Source organism: Lepidochelys kempii, chromosome 6, assembly GCF_965140265.1.
Source record: "Lepidochelys kempii isolate rLepKem1 chromosome 6, rLepKem1.hap2, whole genome shotgun sequence".
NCBI lineage: Eukaryota > Metazoa > Chordata > Testudines > Cheloniidae > Lepidochelys > Lepidochelys kempii.
Window position 1 is genome coordinate 89,265,436 of NC_133261.1, and position 17,687 is coordinate 89,283,122.

The 17,687-nt window shown below is 42.0% G+C and overlaps 1 protein-coding gene across 1 annotated transcript; it reads right to left on the bottom strand.

The window, feature by feature from the left end:
* Positions 1 to 7,368: 7,368 nt before the first annotated feature.
* Positions 7,369 to 11,493, bottom strand: FOXA1 (forkhead box A1). The gene is made up of 2 exons (XM_073350693.1): positions 11,419 to 11,493; positions 7,369 to 8,914 (listed from the first exon to the last, which is right to left on the bottom strand). The coding sequence occupies exons 1-2, from the start codon at positions 11,491 to 11,493 to the stop codon at positions 7,649 to 7,651; spliced, it is 1,341 nt and encodes a 446-aa protein (XP_073206794.1). The 3' UTR covers positions 7,369 to 7,648.
* Positions 11,494 to 17,687: the final 6,194 nt, after the last annotated feature.

A 17,687-nucleotide genomic window follows, 5' to 3' on the forward strand; every position in this document is an offset into this window, starting at 1 on the left:
AACGTAGAGCTTATGCTCAAATAAATTGGTGCGTCTCTAAGGTGCCACAAGTCCTCCTTTTCTTTTAGCTAGGGTATTGCGTCCCTTCCTCGTTTTGTACGCCGTGGTTACACAGCTACAGGCTGTGAGGGATCTCCTCAGCTAAAGCAGCCAGACAGGGGACAAAAGGAAGAGATCTTAGTCACATGAGATAACCTCATCACTAGAAAACTTCTTGCATATAGTTGAATGAAGTTCGGACGTTCTCTTATTCCAAGCCGCACGCTCCTCCAGCCATGGAGAGATCCCCCGCCCCCCAGAAGTTTCTTACGCTAAAGGAGCCCATTTTAACTACGGAGAGCAACTATGGAGAAATCCCAAGTTTTCATAAGGAGGAACCCCACCTCCTAGTTACCAAGATGCTTACATTTTTTGCCAGTCATAAGCAGAAGGGCATGTATGCCCGCTGCCCAGGCGCGGCTGGCTATGAGACGAGAGAGGATAAAGGGACCGATGTATGTCAGCTACCGCGCAGTTCGTGTCAGCTTTAGATGGCTGGCCGGCGAGGGTTTGAAAGTCTAACACACAAAGGCAATGTTTACAATGGCTATGCAGCGCCTAGGCCAGATCCTGCTTCTACTGAAGCCGAGAGGGAGTCTGGCAATTGACTTCAGTGAGGGCAGGATCTGCCCCAGGGGGGTCAGGCTCCCAGCTGCACTTTTGTGCCAGGCTTATCGTGGCCGTCAGGCGTTGCTGCTCGCCGGAATACGCCGCTTCACAAGCACAGAATACGTGCCATCCACCGCTCCGATTCCACCACAGTGCGGGCTTTATAAAGCCTCCTGAATCCGCATAAACGGAGACAGACCTCCGGGGTCACGAGGCACCCAAGTAAACACTCACTGCAGGGACATTTTAAATGTTCATTTATAACGCCTCGAAGGGAACGGGGAGCCTATATGCCCCTGCCTTCAGCTTCGGAGCGTGATTTCATTTCAAATAACGACTAATTCTGCTTTATTGAATCGGTATGAAGTAGCTGATCCAGGACAGAATCCGCAAGCAGAAATGAGTTCAATTAAAGTCACCTGGAAACGTTCTCAGGTGGTCTCTGGGTATTATTGGCGCCTAGTTTACAAGCCAGCTCTTTCGCCGCAAATGATTCTCAGGGTCGTCAAATCTATCAAATGGGGCTAGTGGCATTAAAAATGGGGAGGGGGGAAGGGAGGAATCGCCTTTAACTGATCCGTTTCCCACCTGATGATAAATCACATTACTTCAGTGCAAAGGCGTTTTGCCTGAATTGGGCAGGGTTTGTTTCTGGCCATTCAATCTAGTTGCCCATGTTCCTGGAATACAGTCGGAGTGCGCTGTAGTCGCGGCGTGTTCTATTCGGATTCTGGTTGCTGCGGCGTAAGAGAGCTGCAATGCATCATCGCAAGGCAGCTGATCTCCAGATACTGCCGTTCTTGCGTGTCCAGCTCGCTAGCGATCCTCTGCACCGCATCATGCTCTCAGGGCTCCAGCGGAGAGTACATAGTACAAGGCTGAGATTTGGGACCAGTAACTATTTGAAATGTATTCCGCCCGCGGGGGGCGGGGTGGGGGGACGGGACGACACTTTTTAAAAAATAATTCTCCATCTGCGAGAAGCTCTTTTGGAGGAATGCAAAGGTTTGAGAATGATGAAACGCGTTCTCTTGACAAATTAAAACATAATTGTACAACGATCAACAATTGTACCCAGCTTTCTCTTAAATTGTTCAGTTTTGCAAAGCCCATTTGACAAGTGAAAATGACCCAGTCGTGCCATAATAAGAAAATTTTGTTTACATTATTTAAATTTCATTTAATAGTTTAGGGGAGAGCAGTATGAGGGGATTGAAGGTTCCCATTTTTATTAATTATTATTATTATTTTATTATTATTTTTACCTCAAACCCAGCTGGATTTTGTCAGGAGACTGCATGTGTTTTAAATCCTAAAGACTGAAAACAAAGGTGAGGGCTGATAGTTTAAGCTGTCCAAAGTTCAAAGATGTGAAATCTCAATGAGTTTCTATTTGAGGCGAAGAGGAGAAACACAAACAGCATGGAATGTCTTGGGCCAGAAAGTTGCACTATATTGAGAATGAAATGTGAGGTTATTTGGACTAATCTGTCTTTAACTGTTACTCTGTCACAAAGGGTAGAATAATTAGTGGGGAATAACCAGCCGGAACAAAGGCTGTGTTTTTCCTTATCACCCTTCCTTTTTAACTCGTTTTTCAATCTTTTGCCTTCTGAAAATTGACCTTTAGCCCTTGGAAATTATAGGCAATTGTTCAGTCTATAGTAATTAGTTATTACACTGTATTTGCTGGGAAATGGAGACTCCCGTGCTTTGATTAAGGAGAAATTACCTGTCTTACTGCATCACCTGTAAATTTAGTCACCAAGTTAATTGATTTTTTAAGTTATTGATCGGCAGCAAACATTCTATACCACAATCTGCCTTAGGAATGGAAAATCTAGCCTTAACTGCGCACACCAATCAGTCTGTATACGCTATTGTCATGTAATGCTACTTTGTTTATTTGTCTATATTTCCATTGCATGTGTTTTTCCGGTGGAAACAAATTCATATTAAATATATATGTTACTACATGCAATGCAGGCATATGAATCCTATTATCCCCAGAAAACATTCCGCTCTCGGTATATAAGAGGGTAATTTTGGTTAAACATTAAGTCAAAATTAACAGCCGAACGTGCACTAAAACGTGTGTTTTAACAAGTGTCTTTCCTCTCTTGCGTGTTTTTTAAAGAAACTGGTTTCCAAATGGAGTATTTTAAAAAAAAATCTAGAACTAATATTGTTTCATAGCAAAAAGGAACAGTTATGTGCACTGCTCCTGCAGCCAAGCGTTTTTACATACAGTATTGCTGCAAAATCAACCCCCATTCAATTGATTATTTTAAAGGCTAGTTATAGTTACAGCGGGGATGGTTCACTTAGTTCAGGATCCAGTGGTTTGTATTGACTGATCATTGACCAATAAAAAAAAAAAAAAAACCCTCCCCCGGTCATTTTAAAACCTGGCATGGGCATATGTTAAAGTGAGATGTGTTTTCTAGGATTTGACTATATTTATACTTTATTGATACAGTAACATGTAAGGCAAAAATAACAGAAAATTCTATTTCTCTCATGATTCCATATAGAGGTTTTAACTCATTTATTTCAATAGATACCCACCCTACAATGGTTCTGCTGTTACATATACCAATATTAACCTGATAGATCAAACAATACCGAAGGGATATTGTTCTATTCCTTTCCTGACACCGATGTGTCTGTCTTCCTGCCCATTCGTTGAGTGTCACGATTTCATTCCCCTTCAAAGAAAAATAAGGATTTCCCCGTTTTAAAAAGTGATGCAAATTTAGGGCTTGATCCTGATCTCGCTGCAGTTACTAGTACAGCTCCAGTTGTCTTCCGTGGGAGCAGGATTGGGCCCAAATTGCTTTATGGATGGGAAAAAAAACGTATTTCCTTTTAGACCTGTGACAATCTGGGCATGTGTTTCTTCTCATTGCTTATAAAACTTGCCAGAGGTACGAGTTACCTAGCGTTTTAAAATGATGAAATGAAAAAGTTACTGACACTAATCCCAGCCCCTATTCGCTGCGAACTCAAAAATTCCCGTTCAAGGAAAGCGCGATCCATTTCCAGATCTGGATCTTTCAAACCATCTAAAATCCACTTAGACCGTTTAAGAGGTCCCCTAATATACTGAATTACTCCCTATTTGCATTTAATTAGGTTAAAGGAACCTGACGGTTGCCAATAGTTTTAGCTTTCTAGCATGTGGTTGATTAAAGATAATTGCATTTTTAAAAGGCAGAAATTCCCAGATAAACTGGAATACAGTAATGTCCGAAAGTCACAGCGCGACTAATCCTGAATTCACCCATTTCCTTGGCTTCCTATAAGGCAACAGGGCTAAGACACCAGGCGTTGAAATGTAGTAAAATCATGCTCTGTGTAGTGAATTTGATCGTGGCAGAACAATAGAACTGGCTGAAAATAAAAGCATGAAAGTGGTGCATTGCACTCCTTCCCTTGCAGTCCTGTCTCGAGCTTATTTTTCTGCTGTTACTGAAGGCTTCTTGAGGAGAGGTGTAAAGAGGAGAAGAAGCAGGAACAACAGAACTTGATAGATGAGCATGGGGCAGAAAATACACGACTTTCCTTCCTTTTGGTGACTCTGTCTTGAACTAAGCACATAAGCTGTATTCGCTATATTTGTTAAAATATACTTTTTTTCCATGCTGGCAATTAATAATTTCCCCTCTACTCCATGTATATGGTTTCCCCCATCGTAGTCACTGTTGCTCTTATTATAGAAAACAGAGATTCTAACGTTTATCATATTTAATGCATATCCTGGAAATATATATTATTTATAATATAGACTGAACTAACTATAGCTAGATACCTAGATAGCCGGATAGATCATTTTGAACCAGAATGGTCTGGTTAATCATTTTACATTTCTTCCAGGTCAATTACATCCTGGCTGTATTCCACAGCTAAGGTCTGAATCCTAATATTTAACCACTGTGGCTCAATTTATATTTTCTGTTCAAAGCCCCAAAGCACTGCATCCATGTTTTCATTTTGAAGTAGAGTGTTATCTTATAGCACTGTTCTATGGAGGACTAGGTACATTCTACTTACAATGGGTAGTAATTGCTGGGGTAAAAACTCCCTCTGACAGAGTGAGGTAGGGCGGTAGACTAGGGCTCATCTGGCCTGACTTCCAGTGGTGCTGAGCAGCCTGCAGCTCCAGGCGGCATAGACAGTCTTTTGCGTCGGGGCAGCAAAGTAATGGCATCTAGATACACGGCTAAGCAGCTCATGTTGCTGACCAGGCCGAGATTTGCATTTCCCAGTGTTCCAGAATACGTGATATATCATTTGGAAAACTCATTTTCTAAATCTATATTCGATCAAATATAAGTATGTAGCAAAAGGTGGAATGTATTTCACTCTGTGTGTCTGTGTCCTTAAACCCCCGTCAGAGTAGTGGCTTCAGTCAGTGAATGATCAAACTATTTTTTTAAAAGCCCAGAGCTGCTTGCCTTTTATATATTTTCCTTTCCTTCCTGGCTGGGCCGCAGGGTTTGAAGAATTGGGTTTTGCTATGGGATTTCCGTGGTTTCTCTCCCCCCCATTTAGTTTGTCTCCACTTTCCCCGACCAGTCAGGGGGCAATTATGTGATAATTAAGAGAATCACACCGTTCTTTTATCTCGGGTTCTTGTATGAAGTAGCTTGATCAAAGTAAAATCTGTTCAAGTTCATACCCCTCGCGATGATGCTGTTCACAAACAAGTGCTGCTTGCTGGGGATCAGCGTTTGCCAGAGCTGTTGTTGTTGTTGTTGATGTCAATCTGAGCAAAATCCACAAAGAAGTAGGTGGACTGGAAACTGAGCCTAGGATCTGAGGAGATTAATGATTTTTGTGATTTAGAGCAGCATTTTGGTGTGAAGTTGCATTGAAGAGATTTTCTTCAAGTGTAACAATGACCAACAGCTTAACTCCTGGAAACTGCGTCTTTAGAAGAATAGGTACCAAATGTGTTTCTACAAAACCACACTGCTATGTTGCATTCTATACTGCAAATAGTTCTGCTGCATTTCAGCACAGAGAGGAATGCACACTGGCATACATAACAATATCAGCGAGAACCAATTAATATTTAGGAACAGCGGTAAGAGGGACAAGCACATTTTGTTAAATTAGTTATCCACAGTTGGACTCGGAAACATCTGCATAATTTGCAATAAATACAGATTAAATGTACAGTAGGGAGCATCTAATGGCATTTAAAATAAAAGCACACTCTGCGGTGGATTTTTACCTTTTAAATATTGTGTAAAATGTTAGTTTTACTTTCCTAGTAAACAGTACACACACTGAGACATACTTTCAGTTTCTTTCCCGCCCTAAAATGACAAAAGATTCACAGCACCGGTTAAGATAATTTCTGTAGTCTTAAAACGCTAAAGAAAAAGGATATTATACTTTCATCTAACTGCAGTTTTTCCATAGCGAGTGAATTTTAAATTCGAGGTGGATGTTTATGCATGAATATATTTACTATATAGAGAGAGCTTGTGTGGTCTATCTATCTATCGAATAAAGCAGATATCACTTTCTTTATTAACGCCAGCATCCCCATTCTGGTTCACAGTGTTAAGAGTTCTTCAACATTTAATAAGTCTTTATCATGCCTTCATATCCACCCTCTTTTTTTTATATTTTATGTAAGTCTATTCTATCCTTCACACATATGCAATCGAAAGAAAATAGCAGAAATCATTCATTGTTAACATTTGATTTATTTAAAGTCCTTAACTGCAAATGATCAAAAACATACTTCACGGCTTAAATTCTCAGTTATCATTTTAAATCAAAATATTTTTCAATTACAATCACATTTATAAAATTAACATTTTTTTAAAAAATTCATGTGTAATTTCTTGCTGTTATTTAAAGCAATTTCAGCTGTAAAGAAAGAAAATATAAACCATGCAATAAATTAAGAACATTGAGAAAGCGAACAGGAATAATAAAACCCGTCTGTCTATGCTAACACCGTGTAAAACTGTGGAAAGTGCATTAACACTGGATGAAACAAGCTAACAATGGCAATAATTAAACGGCCATAAAAAATTCTGGATGTGTCAGTCTGAAACAGATAGAAGGAGAGAGAGCTCTCTCTCTCTCCTCTTTCTTTGCGTTGGGTTAATATTCAATATTTTCTGGGGGGAAAATAACGTTGTTATACATATATAGGTCTAGTTTGTACACAGTGAAGAGACTCAAATGAAATAATCATGTCATCCACATGTTGAAGAGAGTTCCTGATGAATGAGAATCTTCAGTAACAGCCTGGGAGGAAAAAAAATCCAACTGATTGTGACCTCTGTAACTTTATATTAAATCCCAAGACAGGTAACGCTTGGAAATATCTGGCCCAAATTCTGCGCTCCAAAACTCCCCTTGACATCAGTGAGAGTGCAGGATCCGGCCCATAGCATCTGTGTTGATGCCTGTGCTACCAACCGACGAGTGTTTTGCAAGTATCAAAAGGATAATCTGAGAAAGTAAATGGTTTTCTTGTTGCTTAGAGATTAGTGTTTTGCTACTTCACAGCAGTATTGTCCTTCAAAGTTTTTTAATTAAAAAAAGAACCTTATATGTCTGCTTGCTTGCTTCTTCATCTCCGTATTGTTAAAAGTATTGCCACATACCTGTAAACTTGCTTGAGATTCTAGAGCACAGAAGGGGGGAGTGGGTGGGGATGGAAAGCACAAACAAATAGTTTACAAGCTTAACAACCTTTTTTTTTCTCTCTCTCTCTCTCTCTTGTTAATAACACCCCGCAGAGGCGACAGCGATCTTTGGAGGGGCAGAGGCGAGGGGCGGGGAGTATGTACAATGGGGGTTCGCTCAACTTCGCCGGAGGGCCAGTTTTATAATAACATACACAACGCGTTGGAGCACAATAATAAAGTAACAGTCCTTTCGCACGCAGCGTGCGGAAACGTGACAGTTTTGTTACCGGGCTAGAGACAGGGAGAATCAGCCTCGCCATGCGGGAGGTGAGGGAGCAGAGCTAGGACGTGTTTAGCACGGGTCTGGAATACACACCTTGATAGTAGGACGGCTCCAGTGCCGAGGGCTCAATACCACTCCTACCGGCCATGGAGGCGCTGCTCAGGGGCAGCCCGCCTGGGATGCCCGCCCCGTAAGAAGAATATTGCAGAGCCTGCTCGTAGGCTTTAAAGTCCAGCTTGTGCTGCTGTTCCGAGGAGGACATGAGGTTGTTGATAGAAAAGGGGTGGTTGAAGGAATAATGGGGATCGCCTTTCAGGTGGAGCTGGGACTCGTGGGCTAGGGAGTGCGGCGGGTGGGGGACAGGCGCCAAGGCTGGGACCGAGCTGATGGCGGAGGGCGCCGCGGAGGCCGAGGGCTTAAGCTCAGTGCTCGATCCATTGTGGTCCAGAGACGGGGGGCTGGTGGGAGGGTTGGGGTTGGAGACGGAGGTTGTTGCGCTTTCCAGCTGGGCAGGTTTATTGTGACCTCTGTGTAAAGGGGAATTGGAGCTGGAATTGGAGGCGCCGGAGTGGTCTTTCCTGCCCTCCTGCCCGGCTTTGCCGTTCGCTTGCTTTTCGCACTTGAAGCGCTTCTGCCGGCGCAGGTAGCAGCCGTTTTCAAACATGTTGCCGGAGTCGGGGTGCAGGGTCCAGTAGGATCCTTTGCCGGGCTTGTCGGGCGACCGGGCCACTTTGACGAAGCAGTCGTTGAAGGAGAGGGAATGGCGGATGGAATTCTGCCACCGCTGCTGGTTCTGCCGGTAGTAGGGGAACAGATCCATGATCCACTGGTAGATTTCGCTCAGCGTCAGCATCTTGCTGGGAGCCTGCTGGATAGCCATTGTAATCAGAGAGATGTAGGAATAGGGGGGTTTGGCATGGGGGTAGCTTCGCTTAAAGGTCTTGGTGTCTCTGGTCCTGGTGAGGTTGGACTGAGCGTACGCCATGGGACTCATGCATGGGTTCATGCTGGCATAAGGGCTCAGGCCGTTCATTGAAGCTTGCTGAGCCGACATGGCATTCATGCTGGTCGGGGTGAGCGCTGTCCCCATGGCCGTCACCCCGGCAGTCATGCTGTTCATGGCGCCTGTGGGGCCCCCAGACATGCCGGCCATGGTGCCCGGGCTCAGGCCTGCCCCCAGCCCTGTGTTAGCGTAGGACATGTTAAAGGAACTGGATGTCATGTTGCCACTGGTAGTCATAGTGTTCATAGTCATGTAGGTGTTCATGGTGTTCATGGATCCCAGTCCCGAGTTCATGTTGCTGACGGGAACAGAGGAATAGGCCTGCAGCAGGGACACAAGATTAAGAGCGGCGGTTAGCAGAAGAGAAGGCGGGACACTTTAGGAAAGCGACCCCCCGCCCTCCCCAGCAAGAGTTCATTACACGAGAGGCCAGGGCAATGTCTCCCTGCCTTACACAAAGCAATAACGCCCCCGAACTCCAGGAAAGTTACCACGGCAATTCTGGAGGCGATCTGACTGTCCGGGGCAAGGCAAGACACTCAGGCTTCATTGAAACAGATTTGCTCCTATACCTCCACCCTATTTACATATACAAAGCAAAAATATATAAAAACGTGTATTAGCTGACGTGTCTTACAAACGGCCAGCCAACGTGAATGCCTTTTTGCCTTTAATATTTTATTACTGTCATACTGAAACGATGCTATCTTTATTTGCAGCCGTTTTGTGCACAAGGTAGTGGGATGAGAAGGCTAAATATTTTTACTCAGTGCTTATTTGGAAAAGGCGCCTGTATTTGTATCCCCAACGGCTGATGCAGTACACAGTTACGTTACAAAGTTACGCTAAAGTACAATCTCACCTTTTCATACCAAAGCCATACTTACAAATAATGGCAAAACAATTGGCTAAAACAGGATAGATTTTACTCTTAGACTGTTTCCATATTACTAATGTTTTGATTAGTTAATAAAAACTAATACAACTAATAAAAATGAACAAACTTGTGCATTGTCAGATTACATTTTAGACAAGGCGGAATTAAATTGCCTAGGTTTTGCTACAAAAGAATCATCATACAGATGGCTGCCATGTACTTGAATTTTTTGTTAAACAAACTAATGATATACTATTACAAGAAATTCAGCAGTTCCTGCTCAGACCGTATTATTTTACTTATACATTTCTGAAAGACAACGCATGCACCGTTATTTGTTTTATATCTAATGTGTCACATTATTTAACATTAAAAAACACTTCCCAAAGTATAAATACTCTGAATTCTATACTGTGTTTCCTTATGATTTTCTATAATCTTCTTATGTGCAATATAATTACGACTTTGACATATTTCAGAACTATGATAAAAATCTATCACCAAAATTAGTAAAGGTATATAAACCGGTACTAAATCTAATTTAATAGAAATGGGGTCAAGGCCTTTTTCGTTCATTTACAATTAAGAGTGAACAAATGCAACTCTGTCAAGTAAAAGCTATGTTTAATTATTTTGTTGATGTACTGTAGTATTTGCAGCTACTTATTATAAGCAACCCTGCCTTTTTCTCTAAAAGCCTGGTTTTAATTTAAATTGAGGTAATTATTTCACAGAACAGTTTAAAACAGGAATGCGTTTCCCTTATAAAAATATGTACAGTGAGTTTATTATAGTAACAAATAAGGATAAGCTATTGTCTCTAACATAGTAAAAGGGAGGCTTCCAGGACTTTATGGTAGTGAATAGTAAATACAGAAAAGCTAAGTATTTAATATGACTCTTATTTTCCCCTTCATTAAACACATATACACTCAAAAATGGGTGTGTAAATATTTAGCATATATCCCGCATTTTAGCCCTACACATTTACAATTCGGCTGTGAAGTGTCTCCTTTTTATGTACTAATCTGTGCATGACTTTAGATATTCTCTAATGCTAACTGTGTTGTGTTTCACAAACATGCCAGTGTGAAAGCTGCACGGCCACATCCACAAATGTGCAAACAGCAATCGCTGTTGTGTTTTAATCCATATTCCAAGGGGAGGTAAGTCACTCCGTAATGGTGATTTATTTGCCCTCTATCATTGTGCATTTCTTTATGTTTGATCTTTTCTTTCTGTTCCTTCTGAGCATAATTGTAAAAATAAGAACAACACGGAAATGCAAAGGGAATGGAGAAAGAGACAGGTTCCCCAGTGCCAGCCTGATCCGACTCTCAGCAGCGCCACCCTCCGGTTCCGGGCAGAAGCGCACCCATGTTTCAAAAATCTTGTTGCAAAGTACAAACGCCTGATTATTTTGCCCAGTAAACCACCAGAATTAACAGGTGAGGCCGTTGAAAACTGTGGGACGAGAAGGCCTTAAAAGTCAAGCTCGTCCACGGCGACGGAAGGCGCTAGTGTTTTCGAGGGTTTTTGCAACTCGTGGCCCTCACACTGCACCATCTGGAGAGTCCAGGGCTGAGGGCGCTCAGAGCTCGGGCACAGTCCTGTGCACCGAGCCAAGAGTTTACGGGGGGCTTTTGTTTGTGCAAAAGTACAAATGACGCCTCTTAAACGAGCTCGCTAACTCCCCCCTGCACCCCCACTCACTCCAAGCACAAGCAGCAGCCCCATTATCATGGGGCTATTGGAAAGCGTGGCGGTTTCTTTATTGCTTGGCCGGCTTCAGTGTTGGAAAAGGCACGTTTGCACTGGCAGGATCTAGAGTGCAAACCGCTTCCCCATATTGTTACACGCACACCCAGCCTCCCCCCCACGCCCCCCCCCCCAGCCCGCTACAGCGGCTCAGGGGCAGCAAACAAGGGAGCTCTTATGATTCACTCACCTCCTGATTGTCGGTGTAGTAGCTGCTCCAGTCGCTAGTTTCATGCCCTTCCATTTTTACAGCACCTAACATCATGGAGCCAACCTGCCCGGTGTAACCATCCAGCCTTTTTGCAAGAGACAGGCAGCAGGAAAGGGAGCTTGACACAGCCCCAGTCTAGCAAGAAGCCAACTCGCGGGGCGCGGGGGAGGAAGGGGGTTGAGATCTGGTCTATAATAAGCCAAAAAGGAGGCAGGGAGCGGTGTTGGGCGAGACACTTGAGAAAGTGAGGAAGTGCCGGCTGGGATGTGAGTGGAGTTGAGCTGATGTGGATCTTACGTCGCAGAAGTGCCCACCTCCTCCTCCTCCTCTCCCCATTTGTCCGCCGCACAAAGACGTTCGCACCTACAAAGCCGGAGATGCACCTGCAAACAAGGCAGTTCCACTCGCTTGTAACTCCCCCGGGGCGTCACTTTATTTGCAAAGCAGTGTAATTGGTTTAAGCTACGGGGAATGAAGGAGAGACCGGGGTGGGAGGAGGGATGGGGGGGAAGAGTAGGAAAGGAAAATACCGTCCTTTCAAATGGCCAGTAGAAATGCTAGCAGGGATCGTTGGAAATTACACGAAGTAGATAAGGAAGGGCAGCCCTCGCTGTGTGACTAGAATACAAAAGGCCACCCAGCCTCCAAACCCGGAGATTAGCAGGCTGTGTTTACTAAAGTACAGTAGATGCTCCTTTAACTTGACGACCGGCATATATTTCAAAGTAATGACTGAGCACTGCAGCCAACATACACCAAGAAATGAGAACTAGTCTTATGATCACACCACACAATACTTATCCCCACCCCCACCCCCCGACTCACCAAGGCAAATAACTTTGGGGCTTACAATTTCAATCAAGGTTCTCGAACATATGTTTCCAACGTTCTATTGACACGTTCATGGGCTAAATCCAGTCCAGTCCTTCATACAAGGCTTCTATTTCTGTATATTTTATTATTCTCTTTTGCCGTGTCACACGTTTAGAAACCATGCCATGTGAGTCACAGCGGTGAGACATGACGCTAAGCCATCCAATAAACACGAACACCAGCTTGAATGCGGATCCACTGACATTAACCTATATTTGACAAACATCAGGTGAGTCACTGAAACCATTTTATATCTTTGTTATAGAAAGCATTCAGCCCAGAAGCTCGCTTGGAAATAGTCACCCAAGAATAGTGATAACAATGGGTAGCGGATGCCTGATTAGTAACTTAAATTGTGCATTATTCTGACTTCTTCCAAGAAATGCGGGTGCCTGCCTGACAATGGGCTTACTTGGCTAAAAGGTGGAAAAGCACGTGAGCGATCCATCCAGCCCTTGTAGGGGGGTGAACTGGGTGAACTAAGATATCAATTTCTAGCTTTTGTGATTCTCTGATCTGATGTCAAGATCACAGACTCTTCCTGGGTTTCTTAGCAACATCCTTTATGTTTGTCCCCATGACAGAACTTGTATTACTTCGTTGTAAAAAAGCTTTCGGGGAAAGGCAGGGGGCCGGGAACAAACCACCTTGCAATTTCATGAGCGTTTGAAAATCGATTATATACGAATCATAGCAAACCTTAAAAATACACTAGTGAACTGAATTTCTTTACCAGTTGTTTATCAGATGGGACATATACAACGGCTTTTGGTTGCTTCCACATTCAACTGTCCTTGGTTTTTTTTTTTTTTTTTTTACTAATAATGTGGTAAATTCTAGTGGATCACACCTTAAACAACTTTCTTATTGAAGCACCTAAAAATAAATTAACATTCTAATATATAGTCTCATATATAATATCTCTGCTTTGAAGAAATATGTTTTAACTTGTCTAAGAAACGCGGTATCCCTTTCTTTGTTATTTTTCTTTCCCTTTTTTCTTTAAATCTGGCGACAGAATTAAGTTAAATCCTCGAAACAAACAAAACGCTGAAAACAGCAGGCGAGAACAAGGGATAAAAATGTGCCGTTAAAGAAATAAAAAGATAAAAGCATTGGATTACAATCCACTTTTTAAAATGGTCACACTGTAAATAAAAGATTTAGGCTGAAACAAAATCCACATGGAACGTATTAAGAGACAATATCATTACACAATGCAGTATCTATCTATCTATCTATCTATCTATCTATCTATCTATCTATCATATGAGTACTAATCAATCTATGGATTAGTACTTTTTGAGTCACGTGCTTATTTCAATATTTTTGGTTCTGTTTGGATAACATACAAGTACACACAAATGCACTATGGAACTGGCAGTTTTCAGCAGCAAAAGGTCCTCTTTTTTTCAGGTGACTATGCTACAAACTATTCTTCTTTTGAGTGAGATAAGCAAGATAGTATCCTATTTTCCGCAGTAATGTAAGTCTAGTGAACAACTGCCTAAATATATTCGCTCCCAAAAGAGATCAGTTAAAACCCACGAAAAGACGACTGCCCACGCCACATGTTTGCTAGATACACTTGCAAAATTATATAGACACATCACAAGGCAAAGTGTAACAGAAATATCACCTAGCTCGAAAGTGAGCCTGTTTAAAATTACATTCTCCGTCCATCCAAAAACCGTAAGCAATGATATCAGCACACAAAACTGATTAAAGAATCAGCCCCCTTTTTAAACGTTTAAAGGTTTCCTCTGCTGAAAGGCAATTGTAAGACACTTGTTTCACTGAAGTTATAGGTGTATAGGAGACTTATTTGATTGAACAAAGTCACAGCGCCTCCTGTTGTCCAGCTGCTACGTCAAACTCACATACCTGTTTTAAACACAGCTACTGGGTACAATACCACATGAATAACTGCAGCTTATAATCTTCTTACAACAGTTTTTTCGAATACTAATCAAGCTGCCTGAGGCAAAGAATCGGCCGCTACTGGAAATTCCCGCAATGCCCACCCCCCCTTTACTGCACTGCAGCCTGCTGCTTGAGAGACTGGCTTCCAATATACTTTCTTGAGTGAGGCGGTGGATCTAACCTCGAGGATCAGGGCGGTTATCTTTTGCGGGTATTTAAAAAGAGTACTTTTCAGTCGATCGCTCTAGCCAGCTAGCTGTTGCAACTCTATGTAATAACATGCCTGATGATCTGGGCGTCTACTGCATTGTGCCGTACTTTTAAGTCACTCCAGGCAGGAAAGAAAGGAGACTCTTCTTAGGATGTGAGTGGGTGACTCCAGATAAAACCTTCTGGGATGAGTCTGGTTGCCAAAGTGTGTTTGCTAGGCTATAATCGTGTGCCCCTGGTTCAAGTGATAGGGTTCCTCTCCTCTTACCGATCTAGTGCGGATTGTGCCTATTTCTAACGAATCCGTGAAATCGTTTTCTTCCAAGATAATTTGTTTTGCAGAGTAATAATACAGAACAATAATACAGGGGAGGGGCTCTGCTTTGAATTGTCTAACTGGGGGTCAGAGTCTCAATTCCTGTCAGTGATTTCTCCGCATCAGAAATCGGAGGATGTTGCAGATTGGGGAGGGGCGGGGGGAATAACAAGATTAAAACGAGAAATATGTTAATGTAAATTGTTATTATAAGCGAGTCACGACTTATCCTACTTATTTTACAGAACACACACAATTTTTGAAGCCAGTTTGTGCAATATTTCTGAGTAACGGTATTCCAGGCAGGCCTTAGGTAGGGAAATAATGACAATGAACCAGGTGAAATGGCATATTTTTGGACTATTTGCCATCTCATTTACTGAAGAATAAAGTTGGGGGAAAATAGAGTTTGCCATTCTTACTAACTTGCCAAATATAAAAGTTATTTATGGATTCCAACCTCTCCACAGTTTCGTTTCTCCACAAACCGGGTAACAAACGCAGAAACAAAGCTTTAAAATATCAGGAGTTATTTTAAAAAAAGAGAGAGGGAAAAGCTGTTTAATTGTTTTTCCTAGAGCAGAAGAACGTTGCCGCTTAATTTAGGAGAGACTGCGTTTGAAATGGACAGGACCTGCAGGTAATTCTTCAGGTTTAATTTGAAGTGGCCACTTGGTTTTTAGCCAAATGAGATCTTCTGATCGACATTAAACAGATGTTCTGTTAAGGGACACATCCCTAAAGTGCATCTGTTTCAATCATCTGTCGCTTTCCATGCAGCTAAGGATATTTTTCTTCTACGTTACTATATAGACTTCGTTTTATTTTCCTTATATACATTTAATTGCAGATCTGCACCCTAGAATTGGTCATTATCACAAAGGATTTCCATATTATTCGAGTGTTATGGGGAAGGGTTAAAATTGTTTTGTCTAAACTTGGTGATGGTATCATCTATTTATCTATCTATCTATCTGGAAAAATAAGCTTACTTCTCTTCTACAGAAAAGAAGCAGAAACAGGAAAGTCCTATTACTTCCATTCATACAAAACCGCACACGAATGGCAATAAAACGAAAATCCTAAAATTGCCAGATCGCCAGGTGTAGCAAGTGTTTCTTTTAAATACTGGGCAGAGACAACACAAATTGTGAAAGCCTGAATCCTCCTTTCTCACTCCCAGAAAGCACTTCGATTAATTTAAACAGCATCTGGATTCCACGAAGAATCCGGTAAATACCAAGACAAAATGCAATTTTATGGAAGGTTTCAGAGTAACAGCCGTGTTAGTCTGTATTCGCAGAAAGAAAAGGAGGACTTGTGGCACCTTAGAGACTAACCAATTTATTTGAGCATGAGCTTTCCTGAGCTACAGCTCACTTCATCGGATGCATACTGTGGAAACTGCAGAAGACATTATATACACAGGTTTCAGAGTAACAGCCGTGTTAGTCTGTATTCGCAAAAAGAACAGGAGGACTTGTGGCACCTTAGAGACTAACCAATTTATTAGAGCATAAGCTTTCCTGAGCTACAGCTCACTTCATCAGATGCATCTGATGAAGTGAGCTGTAGCTCAGGAAAGCTTATGCTCTAATAAATTGGTTAGTTTCTAAGGTGCCACAAGTACTCCTTTTCTTTTTATTATATACACAGAGACCATGAAACAATACCTCTTCCCACCCCACTCTCTTGCTGGTAATAGCTTATCTAAAGTGATAATCAAATTGGGCCATTTCCAGCAAACCTGGATTTGTGATTTGATTTGGATTTGGATTTGAGAAAACCTGGATTTGTGCTGGAAATGGCCCAACTTGATGATCACTTTAGATAAGCTATTACCAGCAGGAGAGTGGGGTGGGAAGAGGTATTGTTTCATGGTCTCTGTGTATATAATGTCTTCTGCAGTTTCCACAGTATGCCTCCATGAAGTGAGCTGTAGCTCACAAAAGCTCATGCTCAAATAAATTAATTTTATGGAAGGATCTAGACAGAATAAAACCACTTCGGCAGTTTGCAGCATTGATTGAAATGTAAACAGTGATTAAACGGTTCACCATAACAATTTTTGGGCAAAATATAGCCTCGTGCATTTTAACACCTCCCAGGCCAGCCCAGCATATGACATCTCTTTGTTTTAGAAGTATGCCTCAGACTCAGACGATACCCATTTGGAATCTGTCTTTGATTTAAGGGTTGAACTCTGAGTCGCTCAGCAGGAGGAGTTCACGACCAGGTGAGATGCGATAAGGTTGCATTTACTTTCCTCTCTTTTGGGGATCAGTTTACCTGCCTAGACAGGTAAGAACACTTTATTGGGTCAACAGCTTCTTTTAGTCTTTTCCACATGAACTTTTCTTGCCTCGGATTTTGTCAGTTGAGTAGTTTTTCCTTAACTAATGACCTGCCTTGAAATGGAGAGCCTCTTCCCCTAGCTTCTGCTTGTTTTGTTTGTCCTGCTAAATTGTAAAAAGAATTTTCTTCTCCTTAAAGTGAACATACGGGGAAGTAGATTTTAAACGTTGCTGAATCACTTGTACAAGTGACATTTAACTACACTACATGGTTCCGTGATCCCACTCACACGGACAACACCCTTTTTCGTTCTGAACTGAATCATTTATCTCCTCTGGTGTCTACAGGCAAAAGCCCATTTCAAAAAAATGAATCTCGATTAAGCTAGTCAAATGAATCGATTTTTCTTCCTTTAATTTCAGTCTTATGCAAATAAAGGGGTATGACTGTAAGATACAGGATTACAGCAGAACTGTTGTCAACCGCCAGGGATTAGTGCTATTTCCATATTACAATAAATCCAAATGGAATGGGCGCCTATAAATATAGACGGTGACAACCTATACAGTCTAGAGTCACTCCTTTAAAGAGGAACTATATAAAAGTATAAAGGGGACAAATTATATGAGAA